The sequence below is a fragment of the Rasamsonia emersonii genome, assembly GCF_000968595.1.
Source record: "Rasamsonia emersonii CBS 393.64 chromosome Unknown ctg1118621759663, whole genome shotgun sequence".
NCBI lineage: Eukaryota > Fungi > Ascomycota > Eurotiomycetes > Eurotiales > Trichocomaceae > Rasamsonia > Rasamsonia emersonii.
Genome location: NW_013563350.1, coordinates 98287 through 118620, shown reverse-complemented (window position 1 = coordinate 118620; position 20334 = coordinate 98287). Strand labels below are relative to the sequence as shown.

Genomic DNA, 20334 nt, shown 5'->3' with positions numbered 1-20334 from the left:
CTACTGATAACCGTCTTGTGCGTTATCAAGAAATCGACTCCCAAACAGGACTACGTGCAGACGAGCAATTTTTAGTACCAGTCGAGAAGTCCAAACGGAAGACTCGAAGAATTAATGGGTTTGATTTTCGATTATTCTATGGATTAGTTAAAATGAGTCCATCAACGAAGAAATAGGAATTCTCCTGTCTAATAAAGACAGTATTTTGAGACCTGGTGTATTGTGTATACTACATAGTAGCAAGCCTCTTTTCTTTTCCAAAGACCGTAGTGTGCCAACATGCCTCCTAACTGCCTTGTTCAAATTACTCATTTTCATTGTTTCTAGACATTCCTGCCGTGATCCTGTAAAGCACATTAGCAGAAGAATAAGCACGCATATCTACTCTGTTGCCGTGCTCGTGACTTCCTCCTCTCCTATAAACAATACAATTCCTACAACACATGGCACTGCTCCAACCGGCTGACTTCAACCAGGCCAGCTTGCTGAGATACACGCTTTGTCACTTTATCACTTCACTCCCTCTAAGTTAAGGTATGTCGCTATCTAGTCCTGCCAAGAGCCTAGGGCTCACGACGAAGATGGTGGACTCATTCACCTCAGACGTGTTTATTCCCTTACAGACTCACCACCACATCACAGACAGTCCCTTAGACGTCTGGGTCTAGAGGTCTGTCATCATCCTTATCACACCTCTGGTGATTTTAAAGCTTCTTGAAAAGGATCATCCTTACCAGTGCTGTGCAAACTGTTCGAACAGGGTAAGTAGATGGCAATATGCACATCAGCAATATCATGATTCTGCAGATCCAGTAAACGGCCAAAATCCTTCATCTGACGTCGTCTTCCATCTGTTTTCTGCTTTTCCTGCCAGTGTCTGTTTCCGTCCCTTATATCTGCAAGACTCTTGATCTCCACAAAATGAAGTCTCTTTGGTCTTGACGAAAAATACTGACTGCTTTATCTACAGCCTCTGCTTCTAACATCTCTGCCGTCACAGTCAAGAGTGACTCGCTTCACTATGGAAGAGGAAACCATTGATCGGCGCCTCCCGTACCGGGTGGGCTTTCCCTACCCTCTTCCAGTCCTGCCTCTGTACACAGAAGCGGCAGAGACTGCTCATGATCTCCGCCCTTTGCAGGCCAGCATTCGCCGGATTCTGGAGCAATATGGCGTTAGGCCGTATTTCGTCGCTACCCCACTCAAATTCCAGTATCGCTACGTCCAGGAGCCCCTTTCCACGAGCGATGTCAGACAGACGGCTTTCATCGAGTGCATCTACGAAGGCCCTCACACCGCACACCGCTGGGTGGAAGCGGCCACCAAGATTCGCCACTACCTCCTGAACGAACACAAGCCTCGTATCAAATGTCGTCTCGAGCTCATTGATCTCGTGTATGAGGAATCCCGTCGCCAGGCTCCTGTCTTTCCGACCAAACGTATCTCAATCCAGTGGGAGAAGGAGGGACTTCGCCAGCGTGTGATCGACAGAATTCAGGGCAGACAGTGGAAGGCCGTGAATCTCTACTACGTTAGTCGCAAACGCTTCGACGGCGCTCGTGACGGACAACCCACCGTCGTCATCGAAGCTCAGGATGTCCGCGAGGACGTCTGGTGGGACGTGCTTCTTCCCGAGATCCGGGCTTTTCTCCCCAAGGGAGTTGAGCTGGAGCTGCGTCGCTGGCGGGAGCCATGGAATTGAAGCGGACGAGTCCACGGGCATGTCGAATGACAAGGGGGATTCACACACAGGGGTGGAAGTTGAGTGACTTGGAGTAGGATTGATCGGAATTGTCGAGATGCATCTTCACTTCGTTCGTACGTCCTGTACAATAGAACAAGGAAAGAGGATAATCAGGGCTATGGCATGAAGACACTCAGCCTAATGAGAGTCTAATGCCATGGGGAGATGCCCTAGTTAGTAATCAATTTGAACTATCGCGAGATCCCATCCTGGTACTGTGGACGTATGTTATTTTCAGTATCGTAAGGACACCAATGTGACCACATGCTCTTTCTGATAGAACTTTCGAGATAGCAACAAAAGCGTTGAACTCGACAAAATCAGAGGTATGTCTAAGTGCTGCAACAAGAATTTATCCATTGAACTTCTCTAAACTAGAAAGAGAGCATATTTCCACATAGCAAGGTTTTCGACCAAGACAAAATAATTAATTTATTTAACTCTCACAAATTGATTAAGGCGTAGAAAAGACTTAGGAATTTAAAAGGCCCATCTTCGAATCCTTGGCATTATTATTATCGCCTCACTAGGGCACATCGATAACTGCTGGTTTCATGGTCTTACTATGGCAACAAAGGCTTAGATTCGAGATGTCAAGCTCATATTTCTTTTTCAGGGCCGATCCATCACCAGCAACTGACTTTCGTGTCGTAGGAACGGCGCAGGTACAGTCGTCCTGCATCCCTGTGACGAGATGCATCATGCCGGCCTGTCTACCAGCAGAGACAGAGAATCTGAGCCGCAATGCAAGCCCTGGCATGGTCTGTTGCGTCCCGTTGGAGCCTCCGAAGTAGGGGTTCTTTAACTCCATTCATTCCACCACTTCTGTCTCTTTCAGTGATATTTTCTTGATTACCATATTTTCCTGATATGGCCACTGCCTGCGCCAATAAATCCAGAACAAAAAGGGTGCAGCGGGGGCTGTGGTTAGGCGTCGCTTACGGCGGGGATATGGCTGCTCTCTTGAATTCGACGTCATTCCGCGATGGTCTCCTGTCGGTCCCAAATCGCCGTCCATAGGCAGCAAGGCCGACGTGGCAGGGGTGAGTAATCCCCTCTTTTGGACAAGAGCCTGAGGCCAGAGGTCGATGGACTTCCCTTCTGGTGGTCCTGCGGAGGGCTGGCCTCGTGCCATGAGGGACTTGTTGCGCCTTAAGACGCAGCTTGGGATGCACCTCACCAGATCCGGACCGCGGCGGGTTGCGGTTTGACACTCCCTCACCGTCGACGCGCGCATTCTCGACCATCCTCATCCTCCGTCTGCCCTCCAACCCTTCCTGCCTCCCAAGACGCTCTGTTCTCTGGCAGTCTTCTCGCTCCCACCTTCCCTGATTTGCGAGGACCCCCGGCATTCGCCTGTTCGAGCCTCTTAGCCATCCCCACCGCTTTCTACGCCGCCCTTGCTTACGTCGCAAACGCCCCGCATCGACAGATTGCGTCTGTGACACGATTCGTTGCGTGGTTCCTAGACGGAGACAACTATAAGCGGTTCGAGGAATCTTTGGCTGTTTCTGGGGACGGCGTGTTTTCTTCTCTGCACGGTTTTTGACACCGTCACTTTCGTTGCTCCGCTTATCGACCAACTCCTCTATCGCTGCCACTATCACTGCCACTGCCACTGCCACTGCCACCGCGCGAGAGAAGCCCATCTACGCAGTTGGAGACGCGAGTGACCTTGCGAATCACCCATTTCCAAGATGTCAGTTTCATTCCTTTCTTTCTTAGGCGCAAGTTTTCGATGTAGCTCATTTGACCACTCTTCAGGCGCATCACCGTGAGCGTAATCAAGCCCGACCAGTCGGACGCCGACATTATCTCTCTGGATGTGGGCGGGGATATGACGCTTGAGCTGCTCAAGGCGATCATCGAAAGCGAATCCGGCATCCCTCCCGCCAACCAGAGACTGGTCTACAACAATCAGCTGCTCAACAATGATGCACAGACGCTGGAGCAGGTGGGCATCGGAGAAGGAGACATGTTGGGGTGTCACGTCGGAACTCGGGGTCAGCAGCCTGGTGCCAGGAGCTTAGGAGGAGGAGCAGGCGCAAATGCTGCCGCTCAACAGGCTTTGGCTCGCAGGCAGCAGATGACGCCGGATTACGAGACCCTGCGGTTGCATATTCTCGGAGATCCCAGAGTCATGGAAACGGTGCGAAGGCAGAACCCGGAATTGGCACAAGCTGCGGATGACCCCCAGCGCTTCCGTGACGTCCTGCTTGCCCAGCAACGACGGGAGGCCGAGCTCGAGGCGGAGAAGGAGGCGCGGATAGCGATGCTCAATGCGGATCCGTTCAACGCAGATAACCAACGCGAGATCGAGGAGATCATTCGACAGCAGCAAGTGACGGAGAATCTACACAATGCCATGGAACATCATCCGGAGTGTGAGTCTGTGTCATGGTAGATATGGGTTTTCTAGGACTGAACTGACGGCGCATGCAGCATTTGGTCGCGTGACCATGCTCTACATCCCTGTCGAGGTCAACGGCCATCCAATCAAGGCCTTTGTCGATTCGGGTGCCCAGGTTACGATCATGTCTCCGGAATGTGCATCTGCCTGCAACATCATGCGTTTGGTTGACCGTCGATATGGTGGCATTGCCAAAGGCGTTGGGACTGCGACCATCATCGGCCGCGTTCACTCCGCTCAGATCAAGATCGGGAGTATGTTCCTGCCGTGCTCGTTTACTGTGATGGAAGGAAAGCACATCGATCTGCTGTTGGGGCTGGACATGCTGAAACGGCATCAAGCCTGCATCGATCTGAAAAAAGGAGCCTTGGTGATCCAGGACGAGGCCGTTCCTTTCCTGGGGGAGGCTGACATCCCCAAGCAGTTCCAGGATGAGTTCGAGGACGAGCCTCTCATCCATGGTGCGGATGGGGCACAGATTGGTGCGAGATCGGGGGCCGTCACAAGTCCAGCCGCAAACAGCCAGCAACAAGGAGCTGCTTCGTCGCAAGCTACGCCAGGTCCTTCCTCTCGCTGGCCTCAGGACTCGATATCGAGGATCACCGAGCTCGGGTTTACGCGCGAGGAGGCAATCCGCGCGCTTGATGCAGCGGGCGGGGATCTGGACGGTGCGATCGGGTTTTTGATTTAACCTGACGAGGTTGACTCAAGGTCGGATTGGGAGGATATTGTCTAGTCGAGTGGACACTTTGAACGATAGATAGTGATGATCATACGTTGGCGGCACGATTTCGTCCGGGCAATGATAGCCATGCTTACTCACTCCTCTTCATTTTATGTCTTGATTTTCCCTTCTTCTGTTATGTTATGTGTATATTACAATACTATCGCAGATAGATAGACGGTAACGAGCAATCTTCCGTCGAGTCTGAAACCTCTTTCCCACACTTCACGGCCACGGTGCGTCTTCGCTGTAGTATCTATCCCAGGGATATCTATCCACCCACAGTTTACTAGGTACAGTACTTAAGGTAGGGTCGTCTTCACTCCGCCTTGCTCTTCTTCAGCAGCAACTGCTTCCGCAGTCGCAAGAACATATCCACTCCGAGGAGGGCAGCTGTCGCAGCAAGAACAAAAGATGAAGGGGAAAAAAGTAAGCAATAACTGGCAATCAACCAGGTGACAAGTGGAGGAGGGGCGAAGTATGGTCCTTACCAAACGCAACATACGGACAATACAACAAGCTGAGATTAAACTTCTCCTCCTGGGACCGATCGCTCCAGCTCCGCATGTCGAGCAAGCAGGTCAGGGTAGTGAGGAAGGCCTGGACGGCCCAAATGAGGAGGTGTAGGGGGACGAGGGGGTCATCTTTAATAATATAATATAATTTCATATTTAACAATAACTCCAGGGAAAAATGCATTTTGAGGTATATGGGCTCACTCACCTCTCAACAACGCCCCAACCGCCCACACACTCAACGGAACATGATACACCAGCTCCATGAGGTTGTACGCTCTGAACCAGGCAGGCGGGCTTTCGAAGAATTTGTCGTGGTACGTATCGATGTAGAAATCGCGGATGCGGAGGACGAAAGTCGGTGTGAGGGAGGGTGGATAGAGGGGGACGATATCGACCACTTTTGTCGGCAGAATAAAACAACAAAAAAAAAGGTTAGGAAGATGGATGTTTAATTTTGTTGTTCGTTTGTTTTTGAATATGAATATAAAAAAATAAATAAATAAATAAAAATAAAAAAACAAAGGGGGAGAGGTGGAAAAAGAAAGGGGTCAAAGGTCAGAAAAAGGAATCCATGCCGATGCCAACAATCGAACTTCAACCTTAAATACAGTATTACATTATACAAAAGTGTAATAGAGGTATAATAGATAGATAAAAAAAAGTATCACGTAGAATACATACAGAAAACAAGCGGCACATGGATGACGAAGAAAACGAGATACAGCAGGTCGAGTTTGCGGCTCCAGGTCGAGGACGATGGCGCGGCCATTTTTGTCGATATTGCTGACTAGGATTTAGACTGGACTTTTTTTTCTCGAGGTAAGAAAGAAAGAAGTAAGAAAGAAAGAGATCGCGAATTAAGTTAATTGTAGGTATCCTTTGTAGAGAAAGTCTCCGTAGATGCTTAGGTACTCCGTATTCTTGTTTGGATGGTTTGTTTTGGAGGATCACTCCTAACCATTTTGGGTAGTGTTTCCTGAATTGGAATAGTTTGATTTACCCAGTTGCGAGCAATAGCAGTAACACATTTCGTAGCTAAATAATATAATTTCTAAATAATTTATTTAAGAGATAATAATAATTGAATTTTCAACTAAATAAAAGAGTAAATTTAGGTGCTTTATAAGGTTAATTAAGGTACTAAACAATAGAAGCTAGACGTTGCACAGTTGGGTAGAGCAATCATGGGTTTTCACAAGATATGATGGTATTTTATATATTCATGTCGAAACACTTTTAATCTAAGCACGTAGTCATAGACAAGCAAATAACCAGAAAAAAAAAAGGAGAATGGTATTAGTTACTGGAGAATAGGGAGAAGATATGTAGAAATGATTCCATTATCATTTGGGAGGGAATTCTTGCCAATAAAAATATATATATAGGGAAGAAAGAAAAAAAAACGAGGTCAAATGCATTAGCAACAAAGTTGTCGCAGTTAGTTAGCTGGCTATTATATTGGCATACTCTGCGAGGTTAAGCCAGGACAGACAAGTCCATGCCCTCATTTCGATTGTCAATCAAGGCATATATTGTTTTCGTAGCCTCTTGCCCCGGTCGTTTATCCACTCGATCATCCCAGCGCATGGCATAATTACTGCCCGACTGGGCGGTTGAATCGGCCTGTACGAAGTAGAGGTACAAATTTAAGACGAGATCCATCGTATGAAGCGACCAATTGTTGGGAAAGAGTATTGTACTGTACATACATACATAGACGTAACAACGGGATCACTTGTCGTATATATATATATGTATATGATAGTCTACTCTTTATTTATGTAGTCCGTCTAGGAATTTCCTGTCTTCTCTTTTCTCCTATAATCATTGACTTTATATTTTATTTGTCCAAATAAAAGAGGGCGATAAATATATTTAGATTAAAGACTTGATTCAAGATAAATCCTATCGGTAGGCCTAATGATCTAACCAATGAAAAAGAATAAGAAGAAAAAAGAATAAAATGATATAAAACTGTAGTAATATAATACTAAAACATAATCCGAAGTAATTATCAAACTATGGTTCAACCAGTCAAGCACTTATTGTTGTCACTGCAAGGCGCTATATATATTAGATACATAATCTCTACAGCCAGCCAACCAGCTAGAGCGTGCTGTTGCTCATCATCGCACCGGGAAAGTCGTTCTTCAGCGCCTCCCAGATCGGCTGCCCGCCAATTTGGAGGTCCTTGAAAGCCGGGCAGGACAGGTTGAGCAGCGGCGTGTCGATCGCATTGGTGATGAGCTCCAGGGGCTGAGCCAGCGTGGCCCAGATGCCCGACAGCAGGTTGGGGCTGACTGTCTTCACGACCTCGAAGACCAGGCACAGCAGGTTGTTGCCCTCCAGCAGAGTGGCCGCGTTGAGGACGCCGCCGGTCAGGTTGGCGATGTCGACGCCGGTGAAGCTGTTGACCGTGCCGGTGTTACCGCCGATGCTGTAAACAGTCATTGTTAGCTATGGATTGTAAGTTTTTATGCAGCCAGGGACTTACCTCAGCAGCTCCGGGTACTTCAGGCCAAAGTCCAGCAAGTCGAGATTCAACTGCACCAGAGTATAGTCCACAGGCATCCGGTACCAGTTCTCGGGAATTCTCTCCCAGCCCTCCTTGTAGGTGAGATTGCCGTCCTCACCGTAGACAGCGAAGAAGTTCTTGACGATTTCCTTGGCTGGAGTCAGTTAGCATGTAATTCATATTCTATCAAGACATGGATCTTATCGATTGAATTTCTAAGAGCGACATACTGAGAACACCCTCGGGATTCTCCGCCGAGTAATTGCGGAAGAACCGACCCGGAAAGATATAGCCTGCATTACGCGCAATCGCCCCAGTAAAAGGCCCGTAGTAGAAGTTGGGGTTCGTCGCGATGGACTCCTCGAAGCGGATCTTGGCCCGTTTGGCCATCAGGTCCATGCTGAAAGTGCCGTTGTTGCCGTCCTGGTCGGCCATCTGGTACCATTCGATAAACTGGGTCAGGTTGAGACGGGTGTTGTCGCCCGTCACGTAGAGATCATCCCGGGTGTTGGACGAGTCGGCTTCGATGATGTTGTGGGAGCCATTGAGGCCTCGGGGCTCGCCTGCATGCAAATTGTTAGATCAAATAGTAGAATTGAAAGCGGCTGGCAGGCATACCGAGAAGACCCTCCAGGTTGCCCAAAATATTTTGGACCGCCGGAGAGAAACCTCCGATGGAAAAGCCCGGGGCAAGGGAGAGGACATCTCCGACGAATACGGTGCCCATGACGGCGAGGATGGTGCTGATATCCAGTCCCATACCGTAGACTTCATCTGTCAGCACGAGGAAAATTCACAAACCATTGCAGAACTCACCTTGGTTAATGGCAGGGATCACATCAGCCATCTTCATTGAATTAGCATTCTCGACATTACATATCTATAATAGAGGGACGTTTGACATACCGTGACAACGCCATTACGGGGGATATATCCATGATTTGCCAACGCGTTCAAACCCGGACATGGCCCACGTTGGTCTCCGTTGCTGAAGTCCGGCGGCTGGAAGGAATGCTCTCCGGAGACTGATGAGTGTTAGCAGGAGCACAGTACAACAGATCGATACAGTGCTGAGCGTACTGTCAATCGGGGAGGATGTCGGCTCAAGCAAGGATCGCTTCTCGATTGCTTTCTCAATCCCAGCCCGGATGTCAGCAAATGGGCATCGTTTCTCAGCACCATGAGTCGATTTGGCCATCAATCGCGCCAGATGTCCAGTGGTCGGCCAGGCGTGAGCTGGCGAGATGCCCGCGCCCAGCAGAGCAAGAGGGAGAAACCAGTCTTGGAATCGCATGATACGGAAAAGACAGGACGAATATCAGAATTCGGGCAGTCGGATTCAGTGCAATTGCTTCTTTCTCAACGAGCGACCTGGTCGGATACGGAGGAACGAACGACTGGACGACCAAGACAACGTCTTGACGGTGTCTGGAGGATGACTGCTTGTTTACAGAGGACAGAAGACAGTTCTCTACGAAGGATTATATCGAATGATCGACTCGGCATTATTTTCTGCCTGCCGAGGTACTTGCCAGCAGGCCTATGGGCTTGCGCGGATTGCTCAGCAGCGCCTACGCTCAATCGGGAGGGCCAAAAGCTGCAGGGGCAACTCCGTCCTCTTCCTGAGTTCTCTCTTCTCTCTCTCCCTTTCTCCCTCTCGCTCCCAGTCTCCTGGCTCCCTCCATCGTTCCACCGATCGATCATCGAGCTGCTCGATTCGAAACGTGGCAGCAGAGCCTACTCTGTGCTCCGTACTCCGTACTCCGTACAGAGTACACTCCGAAGGCACACCCGAATATCGGCTGAGGAGTGACTGCCTCTGCCGATCTGTTCGAGAATCACCCCGTGCACTGTCCTGAGGACGGAATCCTCAGGGTCTGCAGGCTGGCAGCCGTGTCCGCCGTCCTCGTGCCGGTACAGTCCATCCTCCATACGGGGTAGTCTGGTGTCTCCACACTGTCCCGCAATTGAGCTGGTGCTGATAGTTTGACAGATGCCGTCCCGTGCCGACTCGCCTCGATTGGCTCCAAGGGTCCATTGTCAGGACTTGATCTGGCGTTGACAGGGTTTAACACGCGTTATTCCACTAGTGCGGTGCCTAAACGATGCTTTAAAATCTTAGCGCGGGAGATATTTAGGATCCTGCCGATCACTTGTCGCCGCTTTATCACATCTATGCCACCAGTCGTGATTGGCACTGACCACAAGTCCACAACTGCAAGACAAGGAGGATAATAATAAATATGGATACGGAGACGCAGAGGGGTGTTTCCGGCCGCGTCACCTTTAGATACCCCACTGGTTTACCGCCAGAACTGGACAGCTATTGCTGGATAGTCCTGACCGTCCTGGACAATTAGCCTAAATTTGTCAGGAGCCCATTCTGGTCTCCTCTTTCTTCACGCCGCCTGGGCCTGGAGCTGCGGACTTGGGTCCTCCGTATGGAGTACAGAGTACAGAGCACTGGTGATGGCAAGAGTCCAGACCATTGTCGGATACTCTGACCAGTTAGCATCAACAAACACTCTGACAACTCCCTCGAACCGTCTTTTCTGACTTCCCCTGAACGTCGAGTTGTTTACCGCAGGAGAACCCCCAAACTGCGGAATATAAATTGGAAACGTTTTCTGTGCCCATTACACTGTATTACGGACGTCACTTGATTGATCTGCTGCGCCACAGATAGCGGGCACGGAATAGGGATCTCTCACGGTTCACAGGGAGGCAGGCGTCTGGCGGATGCTATGGCCACTATGCAGGTGCTGTTCACCCTGAAGAGTCTTCTCGTTTTGACCCCGTACGGGGTTGTATTTCTGAGGGAGCATACTAGTACGGAGTATGTCATGGGTAACACTGGGGAATGTCCTCAATCTGACTGATTATTTTCACGCTGCGCCATAAGTTGAGGGTAGCTTTGGAAGTATCTGCTTTGATATACGGAGTATTACTTGATGGTGTCTGCTTTCCAGAAGAGAATCTCTCACGCTGGTCAACCCTTCTGGTAATGCTCACGGATTTCACCCGAGCCGTTGTTTCAGTCCAGCAAGCCGTTCCGTCCTGACGGACGCGCGGGATCAGATAACTATCTCAACGCGCTCGCCCTCGAGTCGTGCGGTGGAGGCCGGCTGCATCTGTCAAGCGGCCGTTACCGCTGTTGCGGGCCTTCCGGGCCAATTGCCGGCTGGCGTTTCTGTTAAGCAGCGAGGAAGCTCGTGAAGATCCTAATAATGCGTCCAGAAGCGAAGGGCCGGTCCCCCACACGGTCCACGAGTTCCCGTTCCCACGGTCTAGACGGCGGCATCTGCCAACACGAGTCGTCTAACTTGGTCTGACATAGTCCTGCATGCCCTAACCGCTTTTTACGCGATTTGGAGTCCGGCGAGATGCCGACATCGACGCCCAGTACGGGGTTCCTGAGCCGTTGCGCAGATCATGGACAAAGACAGTAGCAGCTGTCTACTCACCCACGCTGATTGAAGATACGTACAGAAGTAGGCAGGGTGCTGGATCGATCCTTCCTTCAGACTACTGCTTACATTGGCCGTGTTGGGTTGATGGTTGCTTGATAGCATGTTGAGTACGGGCTATATGTATAGGAAAGGTCTTCTGCATCTTATCTCACCGGGACTGCAGCATACCGCAATCTCACGAACCTGATGCTCGACGAGTGCTTTTGTTGATTCCATCCATTCATTCATCCAGCAACCTTGGTTGGGAACAACAATGAGATTCCTCTGGGTGCTCGTGTCTGCAGCATGGCTGACCACTGCCGCTGCTCAGACTCAGGCAAGTGGTGCAGCACAAACTCCAGCAGCAGGCTCTGCTGGAGCTGCTGCTGCTGCCGGAGTTGGAACTGCTGGAGGAGCAGCAGCAGCAGGTGCTGCCGGGAGCAGTGCTGAAGCTGCCGCTGCTGCTGCTGAGATGGAAGCCTTGGCCAAAGTCATGCCACCTTGCGGAGTAAGCAAATACTATCTCTCATCTTTCTATCAACATTGGCTTACAAAACCAGTTGAAATGCCTCGCCGAGTCGATTCCCAAGTCAAGCTGCGCCCCGACGAACCAAACCTGCATTTGCACTGATCCAGAGCTGACTGCCGCCATCACCCTCTGCGTGCAAGAGACTTGCACCATCAAGGAGTCGCTAAGTCTGTCTCAATTGCTGTTTATCTGTCAATTCATGACTGACGACTGTAGCAACCAAAAATGTCACCATGACCATGTGCCACGCCCCTGTCCGGGACCGCACAGCAGCGGTCTGGGTGCCTGGAATTATCGGCGGCGTTCTCGCGGTTCTGGCATTTATCCTGAGGATGGCTGCCCGGTTACCTCGATTTGGCGGTCAATTTGGTCTGGATGACTGGACTATGGTGCTGGTCATGGTATGCTCAATTCTCCGTGGAGAGGCAAGGCAAAGAAAGGCTGACTCGGATCAGGCGTTGGTGATTCCGCTGACGGCGTTGTCGGTAGTCCGTATGTCTATCAGGAATCTTTTCAGACAGAAGAGTATATTCTAATTGCTGCAGTACCTTTGCATGGACTTGGCAAGGACATCTGGACGGTTCCGTTCGACGACATCACATACGTTCTTTACGTCAGTCTATCCCTTGTCTGGTTGACTTGACAAGAATCGAAAACTGAGCTACGTCCAACAGATCTACTTCTTCGATGAGTCCATCTACCTCAGCATCCTGCCGTTGACCAAGATCTCCATCCTGTTTTTCTACCTGCGAATTTTCCCCAAGAAGTCGTTCCGCATCGCCACCTACGTCGTCATGGCGCTGAACGTGGGCTACCTCATCAGCTTCGTGCTTATTTCGGTCTTTCAGTGCCGGCCCCTCGACGCTGCCTGGCTGCGCTGGGACGGCGAGCATCCGGCCAAGTGCAACAACATCAACGCGCAGGGCTGGGCGGCGGCCGCTCTCAACATGGTGCTGGACCTGCTCACCATGAGCTTGCCGCTGCGGGAGCTGAGCAAGCTGTCGATGTCGCTGCGGAAGAAGGCGCAGGTGATGCTGATGTTTTGCGTGGGTTTCTTGTGAGTAGAAGCAAGCAGAAACGTATTTCTGAGATCATTTTACTGACAGTCCACAGCGTGACAATCGTCAGCGTGGTTCGCCTGCACTCGATGATTCAGTTCGCCAACACAGAGAACCTGACCTGTAAGTCCTAAGTACCCTTCTACAACCTTCCGCAGAGCACCGCTGACTCATATGTCTGCAGGGGACTACGTCCCAATTGGCTACTGGAGCACGATCGAAGTCGACGTCGGAGTGATCTGCGCCTGCATGCCCGCGATGCGGTCCTTCCTTTTCCATCTGTTCCCTTCAGTCTTCGAGAGCACCATACGCGACGCGAGCGCGTCATACGGTGTCGGTCACTCGCAGACCGGCTCGCGACTGGATGGCAAGATCTCGCAGAAGCCGAAGGATGCGCCCGACGAGTCGGACTTTATTCCTCTGGTGGATGTGTCGCCCTCGGTGTCGCACACGCAGAAGATGGCGTAACATCTGTCGTGCAAACTGCTCAAGTTTCGAGTTCAAAACAAAAGTTTCTGCCGTGTTTTTATCTTCATCGATGTTTTTTTTTTAAAAAAAATTTCTGTCCTTCACCTTTCAACTGCAACAACAAGTAAAAAAAAGCAGTTGACTCTTTCTTGGAGGGTATCAAAAGGGAGTATCTTCTTGGAACATTCGCTTCTCTTCCTTTTTCCACTTATCTTCTCCTGTACCATTACCTTAGCATCTTTTACTCAGCGACAGTCACTATGTACTTGATATTTGTACTTTTTTTTTTTACTTTTTGTGTTTTCTGCTGGACCAGGGACGGGAATTGGGAATATGGGAGCTGGGATATATCAATCAACATCGACATTCATCCCCTTATTTATTTACACTACTTTTGTATCAACTACAAAGTTGAAAGAAATACAAAAGCAATAATGGCATATCTCATCACCCTGCAATCCTACAAAGTGAGTCAGATTACTCTACATCGCAACGCACAAAGCAAGTAGCATCAAGCTCGTCTCTTGCCCAAGTCAACAGAGTCGTGACCAGGTCAATTCAGTCAATACAGCACAGCACCCCTCCGTACTCCATATTGGCGGACAAAAAAAGAAATCAAGCTTTTTAGCACGTTTCAGGATCCTCGCTTATACAGATCCAACTAACGAAATAAATAGCTCCCAGGGGGACGGGCCAGGGCTGTAACCTGTTATTGTAAGAACCTGCCTACTCTGTCCCTAGTTAGCTAGCTAGCAGGAGGTCTAAGCAGTCGGGACCCGTGCTCCGTCCGTCCGTGGATACATATTGAGTAAAGTACTGTACCCTGCATGGTCGAGCGTTTCCAAATCCAGCCAGGCTAAATTAATCTAAAATTCTAATCTGGTGGCGCCCGCTCCACCGCGGCAAAAGGGACGGGTCGGACGGGTCGCGGACGGGACGTTGGAGAAGTTGGGGCCGTAACTAACCGCTAGCTGCGTACGGAGTATGGAGTCAGTTACGGGACGGATAGATGCCTGACTTGTGGATTATTATTTCTTTCTGCCTCACCTTCCCTTCGATATTGTTGATTCTAGACTGTTGGGTCGGGCAAATATGACTAATAAATATTCTCCGTATGTATATTCTGGACTCTGGACTGAATACTGTAGAATTCCCATGTTAAAAAATTCCATCCACTGTCGGACTATGTTCGTAGACATGTATGTATGTATGTACTGTACATACATGATAGAATCCAGAAAAAAAAAAGAAAAAGTCCATAGACATTTATAAATAGTCTCATACTCATGAGTGTATGTACTGCAGAGTCTGTTGTATATCAAATGAATGCATCGGGTCAGTCAACAACATTCATTATTATTCAATAATCGAAATCCACGATAATCCTCCGTGCTGGATGATCAATCGCTAGCGCGAAGAACAAAAAAAATATTTCACGTAGAGAGTTGTTCAGGGTAGCCTACTTGGACAGGGAATTGAATACCAATGAGTACTCCGTACGGAGGATATAATACTGACTTCGAATAGAAGTCTGCGATTCCGACCATGACCCTGTCCCTGATACTGTTATCCCAGTGAGTATACTACTCCGTGTTCTGTATACACTCCATACATACGGAGTCCAGGACCCTGAGTCCAATCCAGTCCCGTCCATGGTCCATCCCGTCCCGACAGACCGTTAGACCTTGTCCTTGTCCTCGTCCCTGTCGCTGTCCCTGTCCCTGACAGGTTCATCTTGACTTAACTATACTAGGTACAGTGCAGTACTCCATATTTGTGCAGTACATGCCCTACTAGGCAGGTCCATAGTCATTCACACACAACCCTGGTCAGTCCTTTGGTCTTTGTACTTTGTAAGGATTTAATTTTAATTGATTAATTAATATAACATCTCTATCTATCTATAAGCGAGGACCGGGGTAAATTTGTTTATTTGTTTATTTTATTTAATTTGTTTGAAACGAACACGCGGGAAAAAAAGCTTGTTTCTTTCTACATGTACCCTGTTTCCAGCGATTACTCCGTACATTATATTCTCTGATCTACGGAGTATTACCATAGCAAAGCATAGTAATAATAATAAGCATATTATTCCTTAGTATATGTTGTACGCGTAATGAATGACAATCAGTCGATGCCATGTATCCATCAATCAACTATTATATAATCGGTTCGGAGGAATTCCGCTATGGGGGTCACCGTCGGTCAGTCAGTGACTGCCTCTATTTTTATGTACGGAATACTGTACGGAGTACGGAGTACACTACTGTCACGATGTGTAATTAGCTATACTTAGGTACATACATACGGAGAATTACCTATGGAGTAGCTAGCTAGCTAGTCTACATGTCCAGTACATACGTCCTCTATTCTATTTTTCGTTCTATCACATCCTGTCGTATTGCTCGTATACGAAGTAGACTTGAACAATATTTCTTCCAGCAGGGCGTGAGATTACGAATAAATGAGTAGAAGTAAGTGACGAATTGGGAAAACAACTACTGTACTCTGTATGACTATGGAGTACCCCTACGGGCCTACCTAGTTGTCCATCACTCGTCAGCCTCAGTGAGTCATTACTCGTTAGCAACCAGACTAGCAGGTACATACATGTAGCTAAGCCCTGCTCCAGGACTGGGGCCAGGAAGGGGTTTACCCGGGCCTACTCCAGGAGTTGCGCTCAAAGATACATACATCAGCCACTCGGTCCATAAATGGGAACAATAACTAATCAATCTTGATTCACCAGAAGGATAAACTGCAGCCTGTCTCTGATCAGTTGAGAAAAAAGGAATTGGCCATAGTTGAAATCGCAATTCATCAACTTATTTCGTACTCAGTATCTATCTCGTCCTCTTCTTCTATCCGGATAATAATCCGATCGATAATACCGTTGACAGTGTCTGGCCCGCCGTACGGAGTACCTCCGTCAGGCTAAACCGTTGGATTCTCAAACAGGCTAGCGATCGACACTGTCAAGCCGCGCCTTAATATATTCAACACGGAGGACTCCATACGGAGACGGCAGACTGGAGACTCCGTCCGGATACTCCATCCTCCGGTCTGAATGGCGGTGGGCCCGGCCTGTCGGAACGACGATCATTGCTCAGATAGACCGGCTCTAAGGATTCCAGCGCCCAGGATGACAGCGGCAGAAGCCACCAGCATCTCTCGGACTCCTTAGTCCTGCAGATCACCTCGATAGGAGACACATTGGGACTAGTCTCTTGCCGTTTGGCAGCTTTCCGTCCTTGCGACCCGCACTAACGCCGTCTCCGTCTGTTCCGCGACACTAAGAACTCTCTTAGCATCTATACGAGCCGTTAGCGATATCAAGTCTTTAAGAACGTTTGTGGAACGCTCCTTAGTGTTGCGGCAATTTCTGCAGACAGCACGGCCACCTGCTGGTTCGAGCTTCCATCGTGATGATTAATACACCTGCATATTAGCTAGCCCTAACTATCCCGTACAGAGCAGCGCACACACCGTTACCAACTTACCACTATCACTCCCTTGGAGTCGGGACTCGGGACAGCCTCGAGCCTTCTCAGGGGCTCACCTCGATCGCATAATCTATACTCCGTACCTGCGTACTCCGTACCTGTCAAGCATAGGATCGGCGCCGTCTTGACGTCTAGTCTGGGACCGCACACCATAACCGTTTCACGCCAGACAGCCAATGATGGCTTTGATGGAACAGTCCAGTACAGAGCCACGTATTGAATATCCAGATTCTCGCAGTCTGTAGTCTGGAGCTGACAGTCAGTGGAGTTCTAGAATACTGTTCCAATGGAATAGACAAACCATCTTTTCCCTGGGAGAGTATCTCCGAGAGAGTATCCCCGAGGCGAAAGAGCGCCGTTGAACCTAGAAATTGGGAAACTCAGCAATAATTAGCAGCCGCATCATCCACCAGCAGTATGGATTGAAACAGGCACCGCTGATCATGCCGCCAAACCACGTAAGTCCCTTATCTCCCTGGCCGTTGGAAGAAAGCCTCGGTATTCGCTTCTGAGCCAGCCTTTATATTGCCTCCTCCTGCGAACTTCACCTCCAATGAGTTTACTTCCTCACCAGTCGCTCTTTACTGTTCTATTCACTCGTTAAAGTTTAAGCCAAGCAGGGCACAATGCGCGTCCTCACGGCTCTGAGTTTGCTTTCGTCCCTTTCAGCTGTGCTGGCATCATCGTATGTCAATTTCATAATGCATTGGAAGACGAGATAGATGCTGACTGATGACAGGCACCATTCGCACCACAGTCACTTCCACAGACGTTCTAACGACACCACTGAATATGACTATGTGATAGTCGGATCCGGTGCAGGTGGTGGTCCCCTCGCAGCTCGTCTCGCCCTCGGCGGCTACAAAGTCCTCCTGATCGATGCCGGAGATGACGAGGGCAATGCAACCCAGCAGATCGTCCCTGCCCTGCAGCTGCAGGCCACCGAATACGAGCCTATGCGCTGGGACTTCTTCGTCAACCACTACCCGAACCTGACCCGTCAAGAACAAGACTCCAAGATGACCTACCGCACCCCGTCTGGCGATCTCTATGTCGGTGCCAACCCGCCCGCCGGCTCAGAACCGCTGGGCATCCTGTATCCCCGAGCAGGCACACTGGGCGGTTGCACAGCGCACAACGCGATGATCACGGTGTATCCAGACGACTCTGACTGGCAGCAGATCGCCGACATCACGGGCGACAGCTCCTGGAACCCGGACCACATGCGCACCTACTTTGAGCGTCTCGAGCGAAACCGCTACCTGCCGTCATCCGTCGTGGGCCATGGATACAATGGCTGGCTGACGACGAGTTTGACCTCGCTGGGTCTCGTTGTCGAGGACCAGAAGCTGCTGTCCCTGATCATCTCTGCATGTACGGCGGTCGGTAAGACTGTGCTATCAGCCCTCGTCAGCACCGTGACGGGCCTGGCGGGTGTCTTGCTGCGCGACCTTAACGACCCCAACCGCGGTACCCAGACCGGTCCATACCAGGTGCCCATCGCCGTGACTGTTCCCGAAGCAAGGCGCAATGGACCTCGGGATTTCATCATGAGCGTGGTCAACGCCGTCAACCCGGATGGTTCTCGCAAGTACCACTTGGACATCCAGCTCGAGACACTTGTCACCAAAGTCCGTTTCGACACGTCCGGCTCTGTCCCCCGCGCCGTCGGAGTCGACTACCTTCAGGGCAAGAGCTTGTATCGGGCTGATCCACGCTCCACGAATGTCACCGGCGGAATCCCTGGCAGTGTCAATGCCAAGCGAGAGGTCATCCTGTCTGGTGGCACCTTCAACACCCCGCAGCTGCTCAAGCTCAGTGGCGTCGGGCCCAAGGAGGAACTGGAACGGTTTAACATCCCCGTCGTGGTCAACCTGCCCGGTGTCGGCACCAACATGCAGGACCGTTACGAGACCACCGTCGTCGGGGAGTCGGACACCGACTTTTTCATCACTGCGAGGTGCACGTTCTTGAGAGAGCAGCCGGATCCCTGTCTCGTGCAGTGGCAGAACAACCAAGTCGACCACGGGACGTATGCGACGAACGGCATTGCCATCGCCATCTTGCAGAACTCGACCACGTCCACAACTGCTACACCAGACCTCTTCATCTCTGGCGCCCCAGCCAATTTCACCGGCTATTTCCCCGGTTACTCGGACATCGCGCTGAAGGACGCCAAGCACTGGGCCTGGATCGTCTTGAAGGCGCACTCGCGGGACAACGCCGGCACAGTCACGCTGCGCTCCGCCGATCCGAGAGACACTCCGATCATCAACTTCAACTACTTCGACACGGGTGTGACCGATGGTAACGCGGACCAGCTGGACCTGCAAGCTCAGTACGAAGGAATGCAATGGGCGCGCCGGGCGTTCAAGGATCTGATTCCCCTTGACGGTACCTTCACCGAGGTGTGGCCCGGTCCGAACGTGACGACGGAGGAGCAGATGAAGGACTTCATCAAGCGTGAGGCCTGGGGCCACCACGCCTGCTGCACGAACCCGATCGGAGCGGACGACGATCCCAACGCGGTTCTGGACTCGAACTTCCGTGTTCGCGGTGTCGATGGTCTGCGGGTGGTTGATGCCTCGGTCTTCCCCAAGATCCCAGGCTACTACATCGCGCTGCCAATCTACATGATCAGTGAGAAGGCGTCCGATGTGATCCTGGCTGCCGCTAATGCCACTAATGCCAGCTGATGATACCGTACTGTAATTCTAATGTGAGCAGGGAGGCAATTTCGGTATCCAAGATATCACTGACCTACCTATTCTTCAAATCTGCTTGCATTTCACTTCGAGCGCTGTTGTATAGTCCTTCATCCTGTTCAACCTTTGTTAATTCTGTGTATATTAAACTTTTTTTTTTGGATAATAGTTCAGATCAAGGTATATATATTACCTAATTCAGAATACATTGCAAGATTTATCCAATGCTGGGTTTTATGTAGCTGCAGTTCGCTGAATCAGGAGCAAACAGGAATACGTAAATTCAGAACGAAAGGGAGAACAGGGAACAGAGAAAGAAGAGAAGAAGAGAGTAGTGAGGGAGAGCTCGTTAAAAAAAAATAAAAACAGTGTAACAATATGCATTCACCCGTCTATTTGTCTTGTACTATATGAGTACTTCTTTGGAGTTGCTTTCATTCTGTGGTGTCATTTTTTAGGAAAGCAAGAAGGAAAAGAAGAAAAAATAATAACGATAAATAGGATTTGAATTCACCAATCACTTTTTACCTCATGCCCGTGATGCTTGATCATAAAAACCAAGTCATAACGTGAGGGGGAAAAGATGATATATAAATGCATATACACAATACAAATATAACTTTATACAAAACCTGTACAGATTCCTCACCCCAAATGCAACATACAAATGCAAATAGAGCGAATAGAAAACAGGTAAAAGGGAGGTAAAAA

At 49.8% G+C, this 20334-nt stretch overlaps 8 protein-coding genes across 8 annotated transcripts; 6 read left to right on the top strand and 2 right to left on the bottom strand.

Moving 5' to 3' along the window:
* Positions 1-279: 279 nt before the first annotated feature.
* T310_0086 (uncharacterized protein) lies at positions 280-1702 on the top strand (the record flags this gene model as incomplete). Its single annotated transcript, XM_013477041.1, has 5 exons — positions 280-319; positions 477-534; positions 568-670; positions 711-761; positions 971-1702. The coding sequence occupies 5 exons, from the start codon at positions 280-282 to the stop codon at positions 1700-1702; spliced, it is 984 nt and encodes a 327-aa protein (XP_013332495.1).
* A 743-nt stretch (positions 1703-2445) lies between these two features.
* T310_0085 (DNA damage-inducible v-SNARE binding protein Ddi1) lies at positions 2446-6000 on the top strand (the record flags this gene model as incomplete). Its single annotated transcript, XM_013477040.1, has 10 exons — positions 2446-2505; positions 2644-2787; positions 2928-3232; positions 3509-4128; positions 4187-4408; positions 4496-4822; positions 5056-5114; positions 5334-5356; positions 5566-5710; positions 5920-6000. The coding sequence occupies 10 exons, from the start codon at positions 2446-2448 to the stop codon at positions 5998-6000; spliced, it is 1986 nt and encodes a 661-aa protein (XP_013332494.1).
* A 1502-nt stretch (positions 6001-7502) lies between these two features.
* On the bottom strand, positions 7503-9205 carry T310_0084 (Oxidase; the record flags this gene model as incomplete). Its single annotated transcript, XM_013477039.1, has 7 exons — positions 7503-7833; positions 7891-8065; positions 8142-8474; positions 8530-8679; positions 8728-8758; positions 8818-8936; positions 8992-9205. The coding sequence occupies 7 exons, from the start codon at positions 9203-9205 to the stop codon at positions 7503-7505; spliced, it is 1353 nt and encodes a 450-aa protein (XP_013332493.1).
* Positions 9206-10664: 1459 nt separating this feature from the next.
* T310_0083 (uncharacterized protein) lies at positions 10665-11127 on the top strand (the record flags this gene model as incomplete). Its single annotated transcript, XM_013477038.1, has 2 exons — positions 10665-10747; positions 10881-11127. 2 exons carry the CDS (start codon positions 10665-10667, stop codon positions 11125-11127), a joined length of 330 nt encoding a protein of 109 aa, XP_013332492.1.
* A 507-nt stretch (positions 11128-11634) lies between these two features.
* On the top strand, positions 11635-13415 carry T310_0082 (Integral membrane protein; the record flags this gene model as incomplete). Its single annotated transcript, XM_013477037.1, has 7 exons — positions 11635-11868; positions 11921-12056; positions 12106-12381; positions 12435-12502; positions 12564-12946; positions 13003-13070; positions 13132-13415. 7 exons carry the CDS (start codon positions 11635-11637, stop codon positions 13413-13415), a joined length of 1449 nt encoding a protein of 482 aa, XP_013332491.1.
* Positions 13416-14507: 1092 nt separating this feature from the next.
* On the top strand, positions 14508-15212 carry T310_0081 (uncharacterized protein; the record flags this gene model as incomplete). Its single annotated transcript, XM_013477036.1, has 6 exons — positions 14508-14527; positions 14564-14614; positions 14692-14750; positions 14943-14989; positions 15041-15092; positions 15169-15212. 6 exons carry the CDS (start codon positions 14508-14510, stop codon positions 15210-15212), a joined length of 273 nt encoding a protein of 90 aa, XP_013332490.1.
* A 1632-nt stretch (positions 15213-16844) lies between these two features.
* On the bottom strand, positions 16845-17222 carry T310_0080 (uncharacterized protein; the record flags this gene model as incomplete). Its single annotated transcript, XM_013477035.1, has 3 exons — positions 16845-16874; positions 16916-17164; positions 17220-17222. 3 exons carry the CDS (start codon positions 17220-17222, stop codon positions 16845-16847), a joined length of 282 nt encoding a protein of 93 aa, XP_013332489.1.
* Positions 17223-17544: 322 nt separating this feature from the next.
* T310_0079 (Aryl-alcohol oxidase) lies at positions 17545-19614 on the top strand (the record flags this gene model as incomplete). Its single annotated transcript, XM_013477034.1, has 2 exons — positions 17545-17603; positions 17658-19614. The coding sequence occupies 2 exons, from the start codon at positions 17545-17547 to the stop codon at positions 19612-19614; spliced, it is 2016 nt and encodes a 671-aa protein (XP_013332488.1).
* Between the last annotated feature and the right edge of the window lie 720 nt (positions 19615-20334).